Genomic DNA, 18,448 nt, shown 5'->3' with positions numbered 1-18,448 from the left:
AGTAGAAGGTTCTCCAATATTCTTGAATTAGGGTTAAACTATATATACTCCAGCTGCCCAAGGCTAATCAGAACTGTAATGAGACCTGTAATAAGACATATCAAGAATTGTACAGCGCCATATAAGATTCTATTGGGAGAGCTATTGTGACTTTATCTGTGGATTATTACAACACTTTGTGTGGATTTATTCATATTGCCTGGAACTTTACAAATCATCGGTGGACATTCAATTTCCTTGTGGATTTGTGATTATTGTGAATTTGAAACCTGGAAGGATCAAGGATTATACCAGGACATTCGCATACAGATAAGTAACACTTTAAATCATCGTATTACTCTTGTACCACCACCAATTACTTTAGATATTGTAAACCATCTCTGTATAATATAGTATATATAATTAAATTGTGTTTTGAATTTAGCTGCTGGTTTCTCATTTCTGTTATTCTGGGTCATAACAGTACATTCTGTAAAATTAATGAAGAATCCTTAACTCATTTATTTTATTCATGCCCAAGAGTTGAAATACTATGGTAAAAATAAAAATGTCATTATTTAACTTGACCCCAAATTATATTATGGAAGAAAAACACATTATGTTAGAACTGAATACTAACTAATTAAAGACTGAAGAACTTAAAGAAAAGCAAGGTATTAATAGTTTTATTATAATGACAACAAAATGGTAGATTTGGAAAACAAAAAAATATCAAAACATTGATCATGATGATAATTTCATATTCAGACACACTAGAATTAATTTAATCAGAACAGCAAACATTAGAGTATTAGAGTGATTGTTATAAAAATGAGAGAGGATAAGAGATATATGTACAACGAAAAGGAAATATTAGTGTGATAATACGCTGAATTTAAGATAATTAATAAGAAATTGCTCACAATAAAATAAATGAGAGATGAGTAAGTAAATGAATGATGACTGTGTATAAGTTGTTTATATGTTAAATGTTTTATGTAATGAAATATAAAAAAAAAAAGAAATTACCAGGGTAATAACAAGTTTGCCATCATATGCTTATATATTATCTTTATATTCTGAAAGTGGATTATAACCACTTGCAAATCGTCGCTAAAAAGAGATGTTTTTTTATAAAATTAGTAAAAACCTATTCCACAATTATTTGGCCCATTTATTGCCTCCATTAGTGTACGAAAACTCCGATTATAGCCTACACCACTCAAATAAGTATTCTTTGCCTAATAAGGTATACATTTGTAATATGCTTGTTTACTTAAGGATCTGCTCTGGTGGAAAGTCAAATTTTTCTTGTAACTAGTTTTTTTCTAATATAGATTTTCGGAAATATGTGTTCATACCAAAACCAGAGCAGATCCAATATGTATTAGTCCTTATTTAGAAATCGACAAATTAACACTCAATATATAGACTGATAGGATGTTACTTCATTTTCAGGGCAGCCGCTAGATTCTAAAATCGAAGAGTAAAAGATTCAAACCTTGACGCTAACAAGATTTTACTATTAGAAAAAAATGTTTCCAACGTGTCTAATGTATATATCCCTTGTACTCTTTGTAGCATCCACCTGAAAACTCTGAACATCATTTTTGACGCAAATGTTTAGCGCAACATAAATTATGAACAAGTTAGCGTAGTGATGCATTTGCGCTTTCGTAATAAAACAATAAACGCAATCGTAATTAAGCTTTTTTTGTTTGATTTATTAACGTCCTATAAACAGCTATGGTCATGTAAGGACGGCCTCCCATGTATGCGGTGTGTTGCGTGTATGTTGTGCGAGGTGAGTGTACTGGGAGACTGCGGTATGTTCGTGTTGTGTCTTCTTGTATAGTGGAACTGTTGCCCTTTTTATAGTGCTATATCACTGAAGCATGCCGCCGAAGACACCAAGCAATACACCCCACCCGGTCACACTGTACTGACAACGGGCGAACCAGTCGTCCCACTCCCTGTATGCTGAACGCTAAGCAGGAGCAGAAACTACCACTTTTATAGACTTTGGTGTGTCTCGGCCAGGGGACAGAACCCAGAGCCTTTCTCACAGGGGCGAACGCTCAACTCAAGGCCAAAAGTGAGGCGGTGCAAAGGGAGGCATTAGGAAAGATAAAGTCAGTTAGGAAGAAGAGAAAAGATAAGATCCTAAATTTAGTCGCCTTTTACGATCATGCAATAGGGGCAGCATGTACAATTCTAACGCCCTACCTGCACAAAATGTCTGAGGCAAAACATACTAAAATACAAGTACCGCAGAAATCTGTATGGCTACAATAAACTTTTTCGACAGAAATGTAAATTAATGCAATACATGTGTGTGTACTATAAAATAAGGTGCATTGTTGTTGCGATTTTGGTGTAGTAACGTTGAGATGTCAGGCCATTAATGCCGTAACTATTATAATAAATATTCATTGCACGCACATGTGAGTGTTATTTTGCCATCACATCTGTGTTTTAAAGACCACGGGAAAACTTCCCCTCATAGCGATTTACCAAGCAACAATGCAGTGGATATAGAACAGCTTTATTATCATTTGTTTAACAAAACTATATCAAGTTTTACTCTATATAATATCTAGATATATGCTATATAAACATATATTTCACAAACACATATACTAATGCATACTAATCTACTGCATAAAACTACTCATCCCTTTCTTTCAAATCACGTTAACCAATACCAACTACCACACTCTACCATTGTCAATAATTTAACAGACACTCTTGAGTAACATAATTTTGTCAACTCATCTTTGAATTTTTATGTTTAATACTAATAATATAATGAGTTGGAATTCATATTGAACACCATGAGACTTCGCTAAAACTAAATTATTACGTGTTACAAGGTTTGGAAGTTTTTTTTATTCGCAAAATCCAATAATTGTTTTTCTGATGCCACGCTACAGAAATGCATGTACATGTTTTTAATATGACAGTCTATATTAAAAATGTTAATTTCCTTATATTTACCATGAAAGAAATTTCAATTTACTCTATGGCAATAAAAATAAATATTTTTTCGGTTGCATTTGGATTTATAAACTCTCTTACCTTTTAACATTTCACCTCTGCCTGATACTCTTACGTAATTACCATCAATATTGAATTATCATCTTCTGTTCTATTGAATATATCTGTTGCCGTGTCGACTATCAGTATATTAAATTTCGTCGTTGCCATGGACACGATTGATGCACAAGTCCGTTGTCCTAACAACTATCCATCCGTTCCCGTGCAATATAATATCATCCTGTCCCTTGTACAGGTGTATTGCGATACCAAATTACAATATATTTTAATTCTCATTCAAAAGCGTGTAGAAATCGAGAATCATCTCGTTGACAGAAACACACTAATTGCAGCTATTATTAACATTATTGCCAGATGCATGCACACTCCTGCCCAAGTCGTAACCGTATAACCATTGACGCCTCTTTTCATGTACTTCCCATTCGATCACTGCATTCAATACTTTTTGTTGATATGTAATATGGATATTTTTGACATAATCATATAATATATGATACACACGTCTTAGAGAACCATACAAATCCCTAGCAATACCACTTTAACACTTAACAGGCTATTAACAAGTGTCATATTTGTCACTGCATATTTTGAACTAATTCGTTCAGTTTACGCCTACATTGTAATCCGCAAATTATATCCCGTTGCACACTGACGCAACATCCGGCTATAATATATCCATTGACACGTATAAGCTTAAAGATATTGATTATGCGTTGTTTGGATTGTCATTCTTATATATAAACTATTTCCACTTTCTTATATATGTTGTTTCTTTCACAGCGCCCTAGAACTTTACATTCATGGAACGAACTTATATATGTTGTTTCTTTCACAGCGCCCTAGAACTTTACATTCATGGAACGAACATCGAAGTCGCCAATTTTAAGTATAATATGACAAGGTGGGGTTTGCTGCGCCAAGTCGTCGGCATTATGCTTCAGACAATATCCCACTATCACAATGAGACCCGAAAGGAATATGCCGCTGTCGCCAAGACCACAATAACCTCGCACACAATGGAGACTGACCTTAAACGACCATAGATGTCAATAGGATGTTTAGTAGATTATAGCTAAATCAAACTGAGCCCATACTGTGTATCCAGGCCGACTGCACGATTTTCATGTTGACTCTTTCTATTTCGATTAATTACCGCGATTTCAATGTTGGTTATTGTTTAAAGCCCAAAACAGATTTCTCAAAAGTCGTGGGAACATGAGGCTTAACATTTCTCTCCTCTACTAACTCCTCTTCTGGGAAGAACGCCGGAACTTCCGGTTTGTAGTCTATGATTTTAAAGTACTTTACAACGGCTACTAAAGGGATCCACAGAACTGAGGACATGACCAACAAAAAGGCGATAATCAGACACCACCATGGCAGCGGTACAGTCACAGTAAAACCCTACAACAAAGATAGAAATATAATGATACAACATAACATTTAAACTTTAAACAGAAATCCAAAACACGAAAACAGCCTTGACGCAATTAGATATTTTACAAGAAAGCCAAGAAGAAGTTTTCCTGCTGTCAGTTAGTCCTAGTATATAAAATATTTTCTATGAAGGTTAGTTTTATTCCAAAGATTGATCATAACAAGGCATGCTAATGTTGTTAAAATCCATAAAAAAATATTACAGGTAATAAGGATTCAGCAAAATGATCTTTAATGGATTCCTTGGCAACATTTGAGAAAATAAAAAATAATTATTGATAAAAGCGAAATATTTGTTTAGTAAAATGTGTTAACTATTTGGACGTACCTGTGCTGCATCCCATATATCATACGATAATCCATCAGAGAACATTTCCACGATGCTAGCTAGGAATATGACAATCATGGCTATCGGCCCTACATATTTCCAGCATATTAAAAAGAAGTAACTTGGCCGCGTTCCGATCATCAACTCTATATCATATGACATTCTGTAACATAAAACAGGTAAAATAAAGCATTGATACCAACATTCGTTATCGAATAATAACTACCGTAGATAGGATCATGATCACGATAGTTACTTTACTTTGAGCATTTTCTAAATAGCAAACCTTAATAATGAAATAAAATATTAAAGAGACAAAATATACGAGCATACAATTTTATTTATTAAAGTTCAATTATAAATATAAGAAGTGTACACCTGTAAAATAAACATGCGCTTTGCGACATTGATTTTCAAAATCAAGAGATAACAAGGACTGCTTACTTTAATTCGAAACATGAATAACACATTAAACATTAAAACACGATGTGATCCAATTACAACAATTGTTACTGACGAAAATATATATAAATAGTTACATCTGTGTTGTTTCATGTTATAAAACCATAAAACGTTTATTTTACCCCTTTTCGGAAAATGACAGCTTCTCAAACGCCTGTTTTTGACATCACCGCAACAGGTTTTTAAACTACCCATTATTGGCAATTAGCAAGACTGAGAACATTCTCGTCGGAATTGGTTTTATCATGGCCAATGAGGAAGAAACTGCTATGATATCCTTCCGCTAATGCTACATGTACAAATGTAGCATTGCATGATTATACGGTATCTGAATCATACTTACTGATCCAGACCATAAATATGAGAGACAGCTACACATTCGATGAAGGCAATGATCAATAGGGGGATGTTTGCTGAGAAGGAGTCAAACAGGTAGAATACATAAGACCCGGTGGAGGTGGAGAAGCAAAGCGCAATGATAAAGGACAGGAGGCACACAGCACCTGTAACGATAAATCCTATTGTATTCCGTCTTTGCAAATTACAGAGTTAGCTTCTTTGCAGTTAGGTATCCATTGTGACGTCATTAATTTGAAAGCAAAACTCACGTCATTTTCTCTTAAAAGAAATACGTTACGCTCGTAAACACATGATGTCACAATCAATATATACCCGGGGCAGTTAACTCTGTAACATGCAATTACAGAATCAGAAACTGATTGAACACTCATACAGAAAGTTAATCCCTATCAAGATAACCATTTAAGTCTAGTTGATGAACATACAATTATCTCGTAGATAAACAAGGATCTCGTTTGGTTAAAGTTATTCATGCCAATGTAACCTGTACCTGGTGGGAACGTTTTGAAATTTTATCTTTTCTTCAGTAGTCTAATAAAAACCATAAAGTGTGATGAAATAAGTTACGAAAACCATTCAAATGCACAGGCAAAAAATTATGATGCCTTAAACCATTAGATTAACAGCATTTTTGTGCGGTAAAGGTTATCGTTTTTAGACTTTGTGTATGTTTAGATAAAACCATATTTGCAGAAATATAAAAAGACTTCAAAATTTTTAAATGGAATTATTGACCACAAATTGATTTCATGGTCTGATCATATTGAGAATAACTTATATCTTTCGTTTTAGACTTTTTGAATTTCTAACGTTTACATTTATTTAGTATGTTTATACCGTATGTCATGAATAACAGAAAATATAAATAAATAAATGGCATTGTGCTAAACATACCACATAAAATTTCCCTGCGAACTCCTGGAAACAGCATCATATCGTTGATGGAGGTAAGAGCACCCTCTAGTGTTCCGAACATGCTGTCTAGACCGAGTGTAAAAAGCATTAAGAAAAAGAGAATGGACCAAAGCTGCGCCACTGGGAACTGGTTGATCGCTTCTGTGAACGCTATAAATGCCAACCCTGTCCCTGAACCAGACTGTAAGAGAAATCAAATATCAATATTTCCAGCAAACACGTGCAATTTAATGGTATTTTTGACTGTATATGATATGTATTGGGGCGTTAAACGTTTTAGAATTTCATCAAATATAATTCAATCACTAGAAATCCAGAAATATCAATAATTTTCGTAATTAGTTAATATCATCTTAAATTCATCAAGCCCTGGAACACAATATTTGTCAAATTGGGGCTGTGATATGAATTGGCCAATTATTCCCATCGTAAGAGAGGTTTGGGAATCGTGAAGTTATGCATCAATGTAAAAACATTCTTAAACCATATAATGCTTTTTAAAGTAATTAAACGATCGTTCAGAGGAACCAATATATATCAGTAACCATCTGTAGTTTGGGTAAAAACTATCATATTTGTGCAAAAAATATTACGTTTACGAAACCCAGACAAACATACTGAATCTACGAATTATCTTGTTTATTTCACACAATGCCTGATTTGCAAGATTACCGCTCATAATATATCATATCAAGCAGTATGCACCTGTCCTATATAGACGAGGTACTCTTAACAAAGCTGGCATTATGTGCATGAAATGTGACAATAAGACGTTTTGTTTCGTTACGAGTGGAATGTGAGTATAGCGGATCACAATCAAGAAAGACAAGTATATCACAATGTAAATATTAATTTTGTATTAAAAGATTCAGTTTCCCCTATAATAGTTACCATTAATGTTAAAAGTCAGTATGGAATATCCCCCTTACAACCAATTGTAAGGCTATTACATTCCATGTATTCCTATGTTTTAAATATTGTAAATTGAGCATCTAATCATACATTATGAACTTTGTCGAATCCAAGTCATAAATACTATATGCTCCATTAATCAATTATGTTTCAATGTAGAAGGCAATGTTTCTTTCCTAAGGTTGGAAGTTCGTGACAATCTTATAATGCGGTTGTCCGGTTACCGAGAGCTGATTATGCTTAATGAATTCCTAAGGAGTTTCGACTTTGCCACAACAAATACTTTGTCATGCATGTCCTTAAGTGACAATTTAGTTCTTGGCAAAATAAGGAAATATCACTCGTTTTAATTGCAGCGCTGTCTACTTCTTGCTGCATTTTTTGTGTGTGATGGAAGTGTCATACTTTTTAGTGAAGAGGAAGATGGAAACTTTAACCATGGTAGAATAACTGATAATTCTTAGAAAATATTATGATTTATCAAGAATTAGGTTTCTATATACAAAATTCAGTGTTTGAAGAGGGAACATTCTGATTTTGTGTTAAAACGCCATAAAACAACACAGTTATTTAAGGTTATAATCAACATTCAATTTTATCCAATTATTTGAATGATTCTGTTCTATAAGATATTCAAATGCCGCTGAATTGGCCAATCAGATGCAACTTTACAAACGGTGACGTCATCTTTACGTTATAAGCTGATACATGTTGTCAAGGCAAAGGAAATGTTCGTTTGAAGAAGAATAGCAACTATGGGTATTTTGGTAGCAGTTCAGTTTGACCGAATGGCCATGGGTGAATTTTCAATTAAGCAGAAAGCCCCTGTTTTATTATATGCATAAAAATAAAAAAGGTATATGTCCTCAAACTGGTGAATTCAATCTAGAGACTTATATGTAGGCTTCACAATTTGTCGTCCTATGGATGGCTGTGTTGGTCGAAATGACAAGGAGTAGGGTAGAAGCTTGTTGACGGCTTTCATTCAAAGTGTAGACAAGAGTTCTCACTTTCTCTCTCTCATATGTGGCCCTAGAGGAGGCGGTGAAGTAGGTGTATGTGAAGCGGAAGTACCCAGTCTCAGTCTTATTCCCGTCTAATGTCCGTCTAGTTTCCGTCTGACTGGGGCCTATTGCGGCCCTCTATTTATAATGATTGGGTACGTGACTGGTGCACGTGCCGTTGGGACAATGCTTGCCCCAAAGGTTACCCAGCTCATCATAAACTGTCAAAATCTACTAATTTTAATTCAGAATACAGCCTTACCGGCGCCTGATGCAGGCTTAACAAAATATAAATGTTTTGATTTTCTGACTGGACTTGGTTGAGGCTGGACAGAACCGCCTGTAATATGCACATTTTGCACAAACTATACTGCGCAGTTAAACAGGTGTGTGGACCACGTGATGTCCTGTCATTCCTTGCAGAACATTCCACGTAGTCCCTACCATACCCATACCTATTCGGTAACAATTAACTAATAAGTTGGTCACCTAGTTTAACACGTGCATAGATCGTGCGATGTCCTGTCATGCTTTCCAGAACATCCCACGTAGTCGCTACTAAATAGGTGCCGTAACAATTTACTGATATTTCGGTCACCTAGTTTGGCCATGCCCTAAAACAACAACCTAGCTCTGGCTGCAAGCATGAGTAAACAATCCTGCGTTACTGACCTTTAAATATACTACACATCGGTACTAGGTCTAAGCAACACTATATACACCACAATAATGCACTATGAAATTAAACACAGCCTAATAAATATATACATGGTTGTTATTAAATAACTAATACTTGTACTCTTATAATATACACTATAATTTAACTCAGCCCCGCGATCCACAATTATACACGACTAACATAACAACTTCTGTCAAGGTTCAACAGGTACCCCACTTCCTGTTTACCTAGCGGGAATATTCAAATATCATAGGGACTTAAGCAGGGCTACTAGCCTGTCTATCTCTATAGGGTTAAAATCATCTAATACCAATAATATCATTGGGGCTTAAGCAAGGCTACCAGCCTGCCTACCTCTATAGGGTTACAAATTGCATAAAGAAATTAAACAAAATGGGTTCGAGATTAATGGTTTAGAGGGTATCCGAATGTGCGTCTTGCCGCGGTACGAGGTAAGACTGCTCAAAAGTTCAATGTTATACCGATGTCGAAATAGGCTCAATACCGCTATCACGACAGTGATGCTTGGTTTTAAACTGTGTCAAGAAAATAATTTCTCCTAGAGGGGGTGTAGTTTTGGATTAAAAATTCCAATTTTTTGCAATTAAAAAACCCTCAAAATAACAAATTTGGTTACCATGATTTTTACACGCTCACAAAACCACAAAAAGCAGACCTCTCCAAAAATGAAATGCATAACAATTGCAAATTTTGTGTAGATTACTATGTGTTTATCTAAGGTTAAAAAATGTGTGTACACAATTAAATTCTGCACTTTATTTTGTTATTTTTTTTCAAATCTACTGTACATTACTACCATTGCTCACCTCAATAAGGATAGTTTTGAAGTCACATGTGTGGTTTACGTGTGCGTTACCATTTGTGATGACGTCACTTCCGTTGCCATTCTTTTCTAGACATTCCTCGTATGCTATGGTAGCTTTGAATCCTGTAAGGTAAACATTAGGAATTGATTCGTACTTGTCTTTGAACGAGTTAATACTGTATGAATAGGAACTAAAACAGTGATTGATTTGTCTCAAACACGTGTATACGAGTTCCCGTCTCGTATTTTTACTATATATTTCCCAAGATATAATAACTACATTCAATAGGAAGACTATAAAAGGGATGTTATTAGCAATGTCTACAAGATAGATATATCTCCGCCTCCATCTGAAATCTCCTCGTCAAGTGACAGGGAGCGACACTACGATGGATTATGTAGTGTTATATACACAGGATATTCAATGACGGGGTTAACTAATTAACAACATTCAGAAACATCAACAGTTATTAGTTTAACGGATCTCGTTTAAGTGAGAAGAGCTCAAATTCCCTGTTTTTTCCCTACATCATTGACAGCTTACCTAGTATGGAGAAGACAACTGTAGCGGTGAATATGGAAGTGAAGAAGTCACAGACAGTGACAAAATAAGCCTCTTTAGCAAAGTTGTTCCTTACAGGATTATACGAGGATAATGCAATCAGACAACCGAACGCCAGGCCGAACGAGTAGAAGATCTGTGTCGCTGCATCCAGCCACACCTTGGGGTCCAGCAGGGATTGCCACTAAAACAAAGGATCAGCAAGTGCATTGATACCTTGGATAGCCGTTTCGTTTGACTGTGCTGATTTTAAAATATTTCCAAAAAGCAATACATGGAATGCAGTACCAAGCAATACTTACTTCGGGAACGAACAGGTGATACAAGCCTCTCTCAAATCCGCGCAGAGTGATTCCTCTGAAGAAGAATATGACAAGCACCAAATACGGGAATGTTGCCGTTACATACACGACCTGAAAGTATAGGCCACGATAAAATATAATCCGTTTTGTCCCATATGAAGTTCATGTCTTTTCTGGTAGAATGACTCTGATGAATCACATTTAAAACCAGGATCGGACGTCAAGATTCCATTTCATGACAAAACGAAATAGTTCTAAGTTTCAAAACAATCTGCATACACAACATGTAGGTCGTGTATGTGTAATAAAAATGACATTGAATTATAAACCTCATGTTTGTAAATATTACAAAAATAATTCAAGGACTAGGACTACAAGTAAGGGCTCATAATAACACAAAATCGTATATTTGATTTTGATCTTTATGCTTCTTCGATGATGAAATCAATACAAAACAATTCTGGATAACAACAAGTTTCGTATTACTTTTTTGTCGCTTTTGGCGGTAGTTAACGAAATTCAGGCAATTTTGTAAGAAGAAATAAAAGAATAGAAATAGTAAGAATAAGGCAATTTTGTATCATGGCAATGATTATTTACAAAAGAAAACGTAAAATAAGTAAAAAGAAAAATGGATTCAAATCCTTGCCTATTTTGAATGTATATTGCAATAAAGTACGAACCTTTCCTGATGATTTAATTCCTTTGATGAGACACAGATACACGATAGTCCAGCACACCAATAAGGCCAAGGCTAGCTTCCAGTTGATAACGCTAGGCGATTCAATAGAGGGCGCTATGTCTAAAGTTTGTCTGTACCAAAAATAGGAGGTGGACCCACTTTTCTTGGGAGAGAAAGAAACGATACAAACTGATACAGACAACGCTTTTTACATATTCTGTTGTACATTTATAACGAGATTGGGTGTGCTACCATTCATGCATCAGTTCATTTCCAATCATTGGCAAAGTGCTATTGTATACATAGAGAATACACGGTTAGTATCTTACAATACAGGGTTTATTTTGGTGCGAGACTTAGGAAATCCGAGATGACGAGGCTTTGCCGAGTCATCTCGGCTTTTCGTGTCGAGCACCAAAACAAATCTTGTATTGTAAGATACTAACCGTGTATTCTGTTTATCCTGCAACCATTATGGCATTCAAAACGAAAGCATATTGACAGTTCCTTACTTTGTTTCGCTCGAAGTGAGACTTAACCGAATGAGAGTGCACTCCTTTTTACTGCCGTGGGAAATAAATAAGCGCATTCACAAACAGTCACCGTAATTCTATTCAGTGTGATATATCACTGAAAGGAAAGGAAAATACTCAAATAACAATATATACCCATTAAAGAATTAAACAATACATACCTTTGTCATGAGCCAAGAAAAAGACGGCACCGCCATACGAGATTTTCGATATCGTAAAAATGACGTCATTTCGGTGAATGTGACGTCACGTTTTAGCGGGACTGAATGACGTTTCATTCACCGGAAGGTTCAAGTTCTGGGTCAAGTTAGAAAAAAGTGCCGTCAGATATGGAACAAATTCACGTGATCGTATTGACGGATAAAGCACAAGTTTATCCGGCAGTAGTTATCGGTCAGTATGTGGGACAGTTGCAGGATAAAAATATATGTATGTTGTTACATAACAGTTTATATGGGTTCTGATTTTTTTTCAAATGTGTGAATACATGGGAGTTAATGATGCATAATGAGAAATATTGCATTAGCTGTGATTGCATGTTTAGGTGAGATATACATACCTGACATTCTGAATCTATTACAGTGACATTTCCTACTGTAGTGGATGGACACACTGACCAAGGGAGAGGACTTTGGAAACTCTGTACAAGGTAAATACAGCACCATGCCATAATGGTGTTGTAGTACAGGGCGAGGTTTATGGACACTCCGGCGGACGCCAAACCCACACCCTGTAAAAATGGCGAGACTTGATTCCAGGCTCCAACCGCCCCCTTCCGGAGGCGCTGACCAATAGCTAACTCGAGGTAGAACAGTGGGATCCCCTCAATAACTAACATGACGGCATATGGGATCAGGAATGCACCTGAAAAATGACATATAAAAATGTGTATTATCTGACTTAATGTGTATAAAAATTAAGGCAGTTCATTGCAACACAATGACAAATATTTTATATATATATACTTGATTTTCAGCAAATATGATTTTATGAAGAAAAATTACCGACAATATGCATAGCCAATGCGAGCTTTCTCCTGAAATAACACTTCATATCTGAGAGGTATCTAAAGACTAAATAAAGCAACTAATTTGCATTTGTTGGAACATGCATATTATGTTGGCATCCATTTTGAAATGTAAAGCCTGTAACAGGTGACACAATATAAGTACAATAAAAAACAAGGATACAAAAATATATTAATCGAAAGCAGAAATAACAGTTGTTATTAATAGACCTATTTGGCTTAGTGAGAAGGTTGCTTTTCACCCTTTATTTGGATTGTGAATGCAAGAAATGACGTACTTGTTTTCCAGGGCATTTATCAATTTCATAATTCAAAACAAAACCGACAACTCGAGGAATGTGATCGATCAACGTACATAAATGGATTGGAATTAAACAGAAACTCCAATCATAATTCGGACATATACTGAACTAGGGAAGATTCAGTTCATCACATTCATGACTTTGTATGGCATTTATCTTCTTGTATCCTTACTTTTAGATCAATATCCATAACAATATGCCTAAAAATTCAAACCAAATTCTTAAAGAATGCCTCGTATTCTTGGGGTATCTTATTATTACATGTACACAACCACAGAGATGCGATTAGTTTCTAATTAGCTGAGTTAATTCTAAAAGTAGCTTCCAATTACGGAAGTTTTCCCTTTGCATTTCAACGTAACATAATATGCCTAACGATATTGAAAGATTGAAATTGGGTTTACTGGAATCTCTCCAAAATATATTAGCTATTTCGTCTCGAGCTGTTCTCTCGTCAAAACAACTACGTCTAGACTCTGATTTATTAAAGCTGCAGACAGCTTCATTGGATTTAATGTTGTAATCTACGTAACACAGGAAAAGAACAATAATCATTAATTTTACACTTAAAGGATTTTACACTTAAAGGGTAATACAATTACAAATCAAATGGCAGTTAAATTGCAGCGACAATATTTGGTTGAAACAAATACCCCATTGTTTCAAGCGTTTACAAAACCAGCACAATATGCACTTGCTACGTATGTTATGTCTTTGAGCAGATTCATTTATCAATAAGATCAAGAAGTTTGATCGATAACAATTAATCTTATTTTCAAACCAGGTTTCAAGTTTAAATAAAATATACGGATCACCAATTACATAATGTAACTATGGCGATGAAGATTAAATTTTATCAATAGTATTTGTATATTTGTTAGATTCAAGCCGTTGTTAAAGCGTCCTTATGATTATATAGTTGGATTTCCTAACGTTTGAGCTTAGCCTTTAAGAAATCGATGCCGACTAATTGTGTTTTAATACTCCTGGCCAATGCGTTGCCGACACAGCGTTACTCTGATATAAGACGTGATCACCAACCCAGAGAGGTACCAGCTGGTACAATGAGATTACCGTGGATTATATAGGATAACTAATCGAAAGAAAAGTAATTTTACGTAAGGTGTCCTTACAGATGTGACAATTTCTTATTTTTTTTTTACACAGTTACGTTCCTGATGTTGCTGTTGCTCAAGGGATACATACAATTCACGCTACAATTACAGATGGCAATTTAAAAGACTTCATTACACGTTTGAAACATAAGTTCCAGATGACTAGATTGTATTTTAAACGGCGTACACATACATGCGTTTTTATTCCCGCATTTTGTCGACTTCTTGCGTAAAGTACTATACCACTCTTTCCCAAACTGTCTCAGTTCTGAATGCTGTTAGCGTTTTGAAGCTCAAACAGCATGCAACTTAAACTGAAAAGTTGATTTCAAGAATCGTTAATTCGGCATTCCTTTGTTATATCCATAGACGCCATTTTATTTACATATTTACCAAATTTGACAGGATTTAGCATCTTTGTATATTTGTTTTTTTAAAGAATACATGTAACATGAACTCGTTCGTTATACTAATGAACATATGTTATTTCGTGTTGCCCTACACCCTCACGTACACATAGACTATTTGTAATGATGTTTGCATGTTACAGTAGTAGACCTGATATTGAATGGTATTTGTAACGTGTACAATGTGCGTGCATGTTACTATTGAGAAACTTTCCTTGATCACCGACCAGGATATGGCTGTTTTACCTGTGACGTGGGGGTGTCAGTGATGTGACTAATTATAGACCCTCGTGCGGCTCTATCGCTACCGGCCTTCGCGTCATCTAACAACACATAGCATCGATTCTAAACCAGAATACGATTTTATAGTGCTACGTAATTACATTTTAGTTAGATTTGTAACTAGTTGCCTACATAACAATTCCCATATACGGATGATCGGTTTCATCAAACGTTTGTATGGTAAACGTACATTAATGATTTTTATGGCACTTTTGAGATCAAACTAGATTTTCTATACAAACTCCATATAGAAAATCAAAATGTGACTGTTGCATTGATTGCATCTGCATGTGAGGTGATGCTATGTGGAAGTCACGTGATCTCTCGAGAGATGGTTTTCCGGAAGCGATTGTCTGATAATGAGTTTTCTGTAGCATACGATCCATTCTCTTGATTAATTTCCAATATTTTACCTCAATCGATGAGGATTACCAAATAAGACAATATTTGTCTTTGGTGCAAACCATGGGAAGCTGTCGAGAGTGTCTGCCTATCTTTTCAACTCAGATGTCATGGCAGTGATCCGGAAATCATTATGAGGATGGGTAGGCATTGTAACAGTTCGACTGTTTTAACATGTTTGGTTTTTTACATTATTTTGCGACGATTCAAATGGTGTTTGTATTTAAACAAAAAACTGTATAAGATAAACATTGCAACCACAGGGTAAAACTTCAAACAAATCTCAAGCAGAAATATCATATAAAATACATGTACCACAAGCTATATTGTGATTAAAATTGATGGTATAAGCCCAATTTTCAACCCTGTTTATATGGCATATATAAGCAAAATATATATATATCTGTATACACGTAATGTTTTGTTTAAGTCTTATCTTTGTATATTTATGTACCAGACTTATGTAACGTTGAAACAAAATAGTTCAGTAGTGAACTTGATTTGATCGCATTCACAGAATATAATCAGTGGAATAGGAAATGACCGAAACAGCACATTTCTACAGCTCTCTTGCAAATTTTCTGTATTTACTCAGGGATCCCGCAACTAAGGGCGTTTTTTAAATATAGTTCGAAATATGGAAATAGTATATAGGATTAACCTATCATCATCAAGAGACAGGGAACTTATTGAGAAATAGTGCAACATGGTACATAAATCGAATGTCGCATGAAAAATATCAAATACACAATTTAGTTTGCATAAGAATCAGACGTCCTCCTGGTTCATCTTTCCTACAAAGCGTTGTTAACTCCCCCCCCCCCCCCCCCCCCCCCCCCCCCCCCCATCAATAGTGTATGGTGATAAGTGATGTCGTGCTGATGGGGGACAATCCCCGGATTATTAAATCAGCAGAGGACATGTACGCACTAGAGAAATATTGGATTACTTGGTATATCTGTCGATCATGTACCGATGATGGAGACACCTCAATGAGGCGTCTCTTGTGTAGGTCCAAATCAACTGTAGACAGGCAATCATATTCTATGACCGGAGCCGTTCCCGAGGTCTTTAGCATCGTAAAACAAACAAAGCCATGTTTAGCATCTCGTGGTATAAGATGTATAGCGCGCCCTCACATAAAAGTTGTGTGATGTCAATAAAATACTGCTTTCGGCATGAAGCATACTGATCATATGTATATCCGAAAATCAATATTATCATTGTTGTTGTCGAGAGACCTCTATTCAATCCTCATCTGTTCTTGATAATTTGACCTTCCGCAAAGTCAATAAATCATTGTTGAATTTAATAATGTTGAGACTATTATCAATCTATAATATGTACTATAAATATATATATAATGGATCAAACAGACTTGAACACTACTCGGTAATGTTACAATAAGTAAACCTGTAGTTGGTATGTATCGTCACTATTAAATGGTGATATTTGGTCCTAATTGTTTTGTTAAAGATAACGTTTTGTTTCTCACAATGGGTATTGTCACAAACGATACATGAAGGGGGATGTCTGATTTTGACGAAAGAAAACCATTTATTGTACGATATGCTGATCGTCTTTGTGAAAGTACAGGAGTCATTTATCAGCACAGCATTAATGCACTATAGATATATGAATGAGGCCCTCCTAATATGATCAATCATATGGATAAAGATAGTTTCCCAGTTTCTTAAGAAATAATTCGAAATTCTATATGAATGCTGAATATTCTAATTATCTAGTTTGCGTTCTGTTTAACGTAATATTATAGCTAATCGGTTGGAGGAAATGCCGCAAATCATAGGGCGTGCTAGGTTATGGAATATTTCAAATAACATGACACTTCTTGGGTTAGAAAAACACTTTGACACATAATAAGGAGGCCCCCATTTCTCCCATCACCAATTTATAACCAGTATCGAATTAAATTGTATGGATGTTTGTTCCCATGCGTTGCCACCCCTTGAGATACAGCTAATGAGACGATGGTTTCTACGGCGATGTCCTACGAATGATGAGCAGTAATTATTCTCAAGGGAAGCACAGGATTTCCTCACCCATTCAACAGCGTTACACTGGCACAACCACTCAACACCTCGTATGCTTTGTGGAAGTACAGCAATTAGTTGACGTTTTATTGATTTTCAATAAGTGTCTAAAATGGTATCCCTTAAAAGACTTAAATCGACACCCTCTAACAAAACGGTACTGGACAAACTGTTTTTCGCTGATCAAGTGAGAGTGACTAGTTTACATGGTAATTATATAATAACAGGAATACTAACGTACGAAATAACGCTGTATTTTAAATTTGATTGGCGAGTAGCGGAATCGGCATTCTGTCGTCTGTTCAAACCACATTAGTTGCAAACACCAAACAATTTGATTAATAACTTTTGTAAGGCGATGATTGAGTTAGATGTGCATAACATTTCTAGGCAGAGCTTAGCCGCGTGTTTGCGTTAGTGCATGCCGATAACTGGCATGCACTAACGCAAACACGCAAACACGCAAACTAACTGGGGGGGGGGGGGGGGGGGGAGGGGCGGGTGGGTGGGAGCTAAGCAAACATGAAGCAGAATCTCAAAAAATATGTTACCAACCATGACCTTTTAATTTGCAGTAAGAGATGTCTCCTGTTATTTTGTAAATAAAACAAAACTTAAGTTCGATGCTTTTCGTTATTTCGCCTATACATAATATTTTCAAAGTAGCATTAGTGATCCAGATGAAAATAATGCGCTCCATATATAGAGCTTTATGGTCCTGCCAGTATCGGCATGCACTAACGCAAACACGCGGCTAAGCTCTGCCTAGAAATGTTATGCACATCTAACTCAATCATCGCTTGAGGTTTATACCCCTTGTCTGG

The 18,448-nt window shown here is 35.7% G+C and overlaps 1 protein-coding gene across 1 annotated transcript in view; it reads right to left on the bottom strand.

Moving 5' to 3' along the window:
• Nucleotides 1-3,852: 3,852 nt before the first annotated feature.
• Nucleotides 3,853-18,448, bottom strand: part of LOC138315666 (sodium-dependent neutral amino acid transporter B(0)AT3-like) — a 46,142-nt gene continuing 31,546 nt past the window's right edge. The window contains exons 2-10 of the mRNA XM_069256850.1: nucleotides 12,598-12,902; nucleotides 11,507-11,668; nucleotides 10,824-10,934; nucleotides 10,504-10,705; nucleotides 9,961-10,082; nucleotides 6,518-6,719; nucleotides 5,607-5,766; nucleotides 4,802-4,964; nucleotides 3,853-4,440 (exon numbers count right to left, since the gene is read on the bottom strand). Of these exons, the coding sequence (XP_069112951.1) occupies nucleotides 4,207-4,440; nucleotides 4,802-4,964; nucleotides 5,607-5,766; nucleotides 6,518-6,719; nucleotides 9,961-10,082; nucleotides 10,504-10,705; nucleotides 10,824-10,934; nucleotides 11,507-11,668; nucleotides 12,598-12,902 (1,661 nt within the window). The 3' untranslated portion in view covers nucleotides 3,853-4,206. The remainder of the gene's footprint in view (nucleotides 4,441-4,801; nucleotides 4,965-5,606; nucleotides 5,767-6,517; nucleotides 6,720-9,960; nucleotides 10,083-10,503; nucleotides 10,706-10,823; nucleotides 10,935-11,506; nucleotides 11,669-12,597; nucleotides 12,903-18,448) is intronic.

Source organism: Argopecten irradians, chromosome 2 (assembly GCF_041381155.1).
Source record: "Argopecten irradians isolate NY chromosome 2, Ai_NY, whole genome shotgun sequence".
NCBI lineage: Eukaryota > Metazoa > Mollusca > Bivalvia > Pectinida > Pectinidae > Argopecten > Argopecten irradians.
The sequence above is the reverse complement of the archived record's forward strand: the minus strand, read 5'-3'. Positions and strand labels throughout refer to the sequence as shown.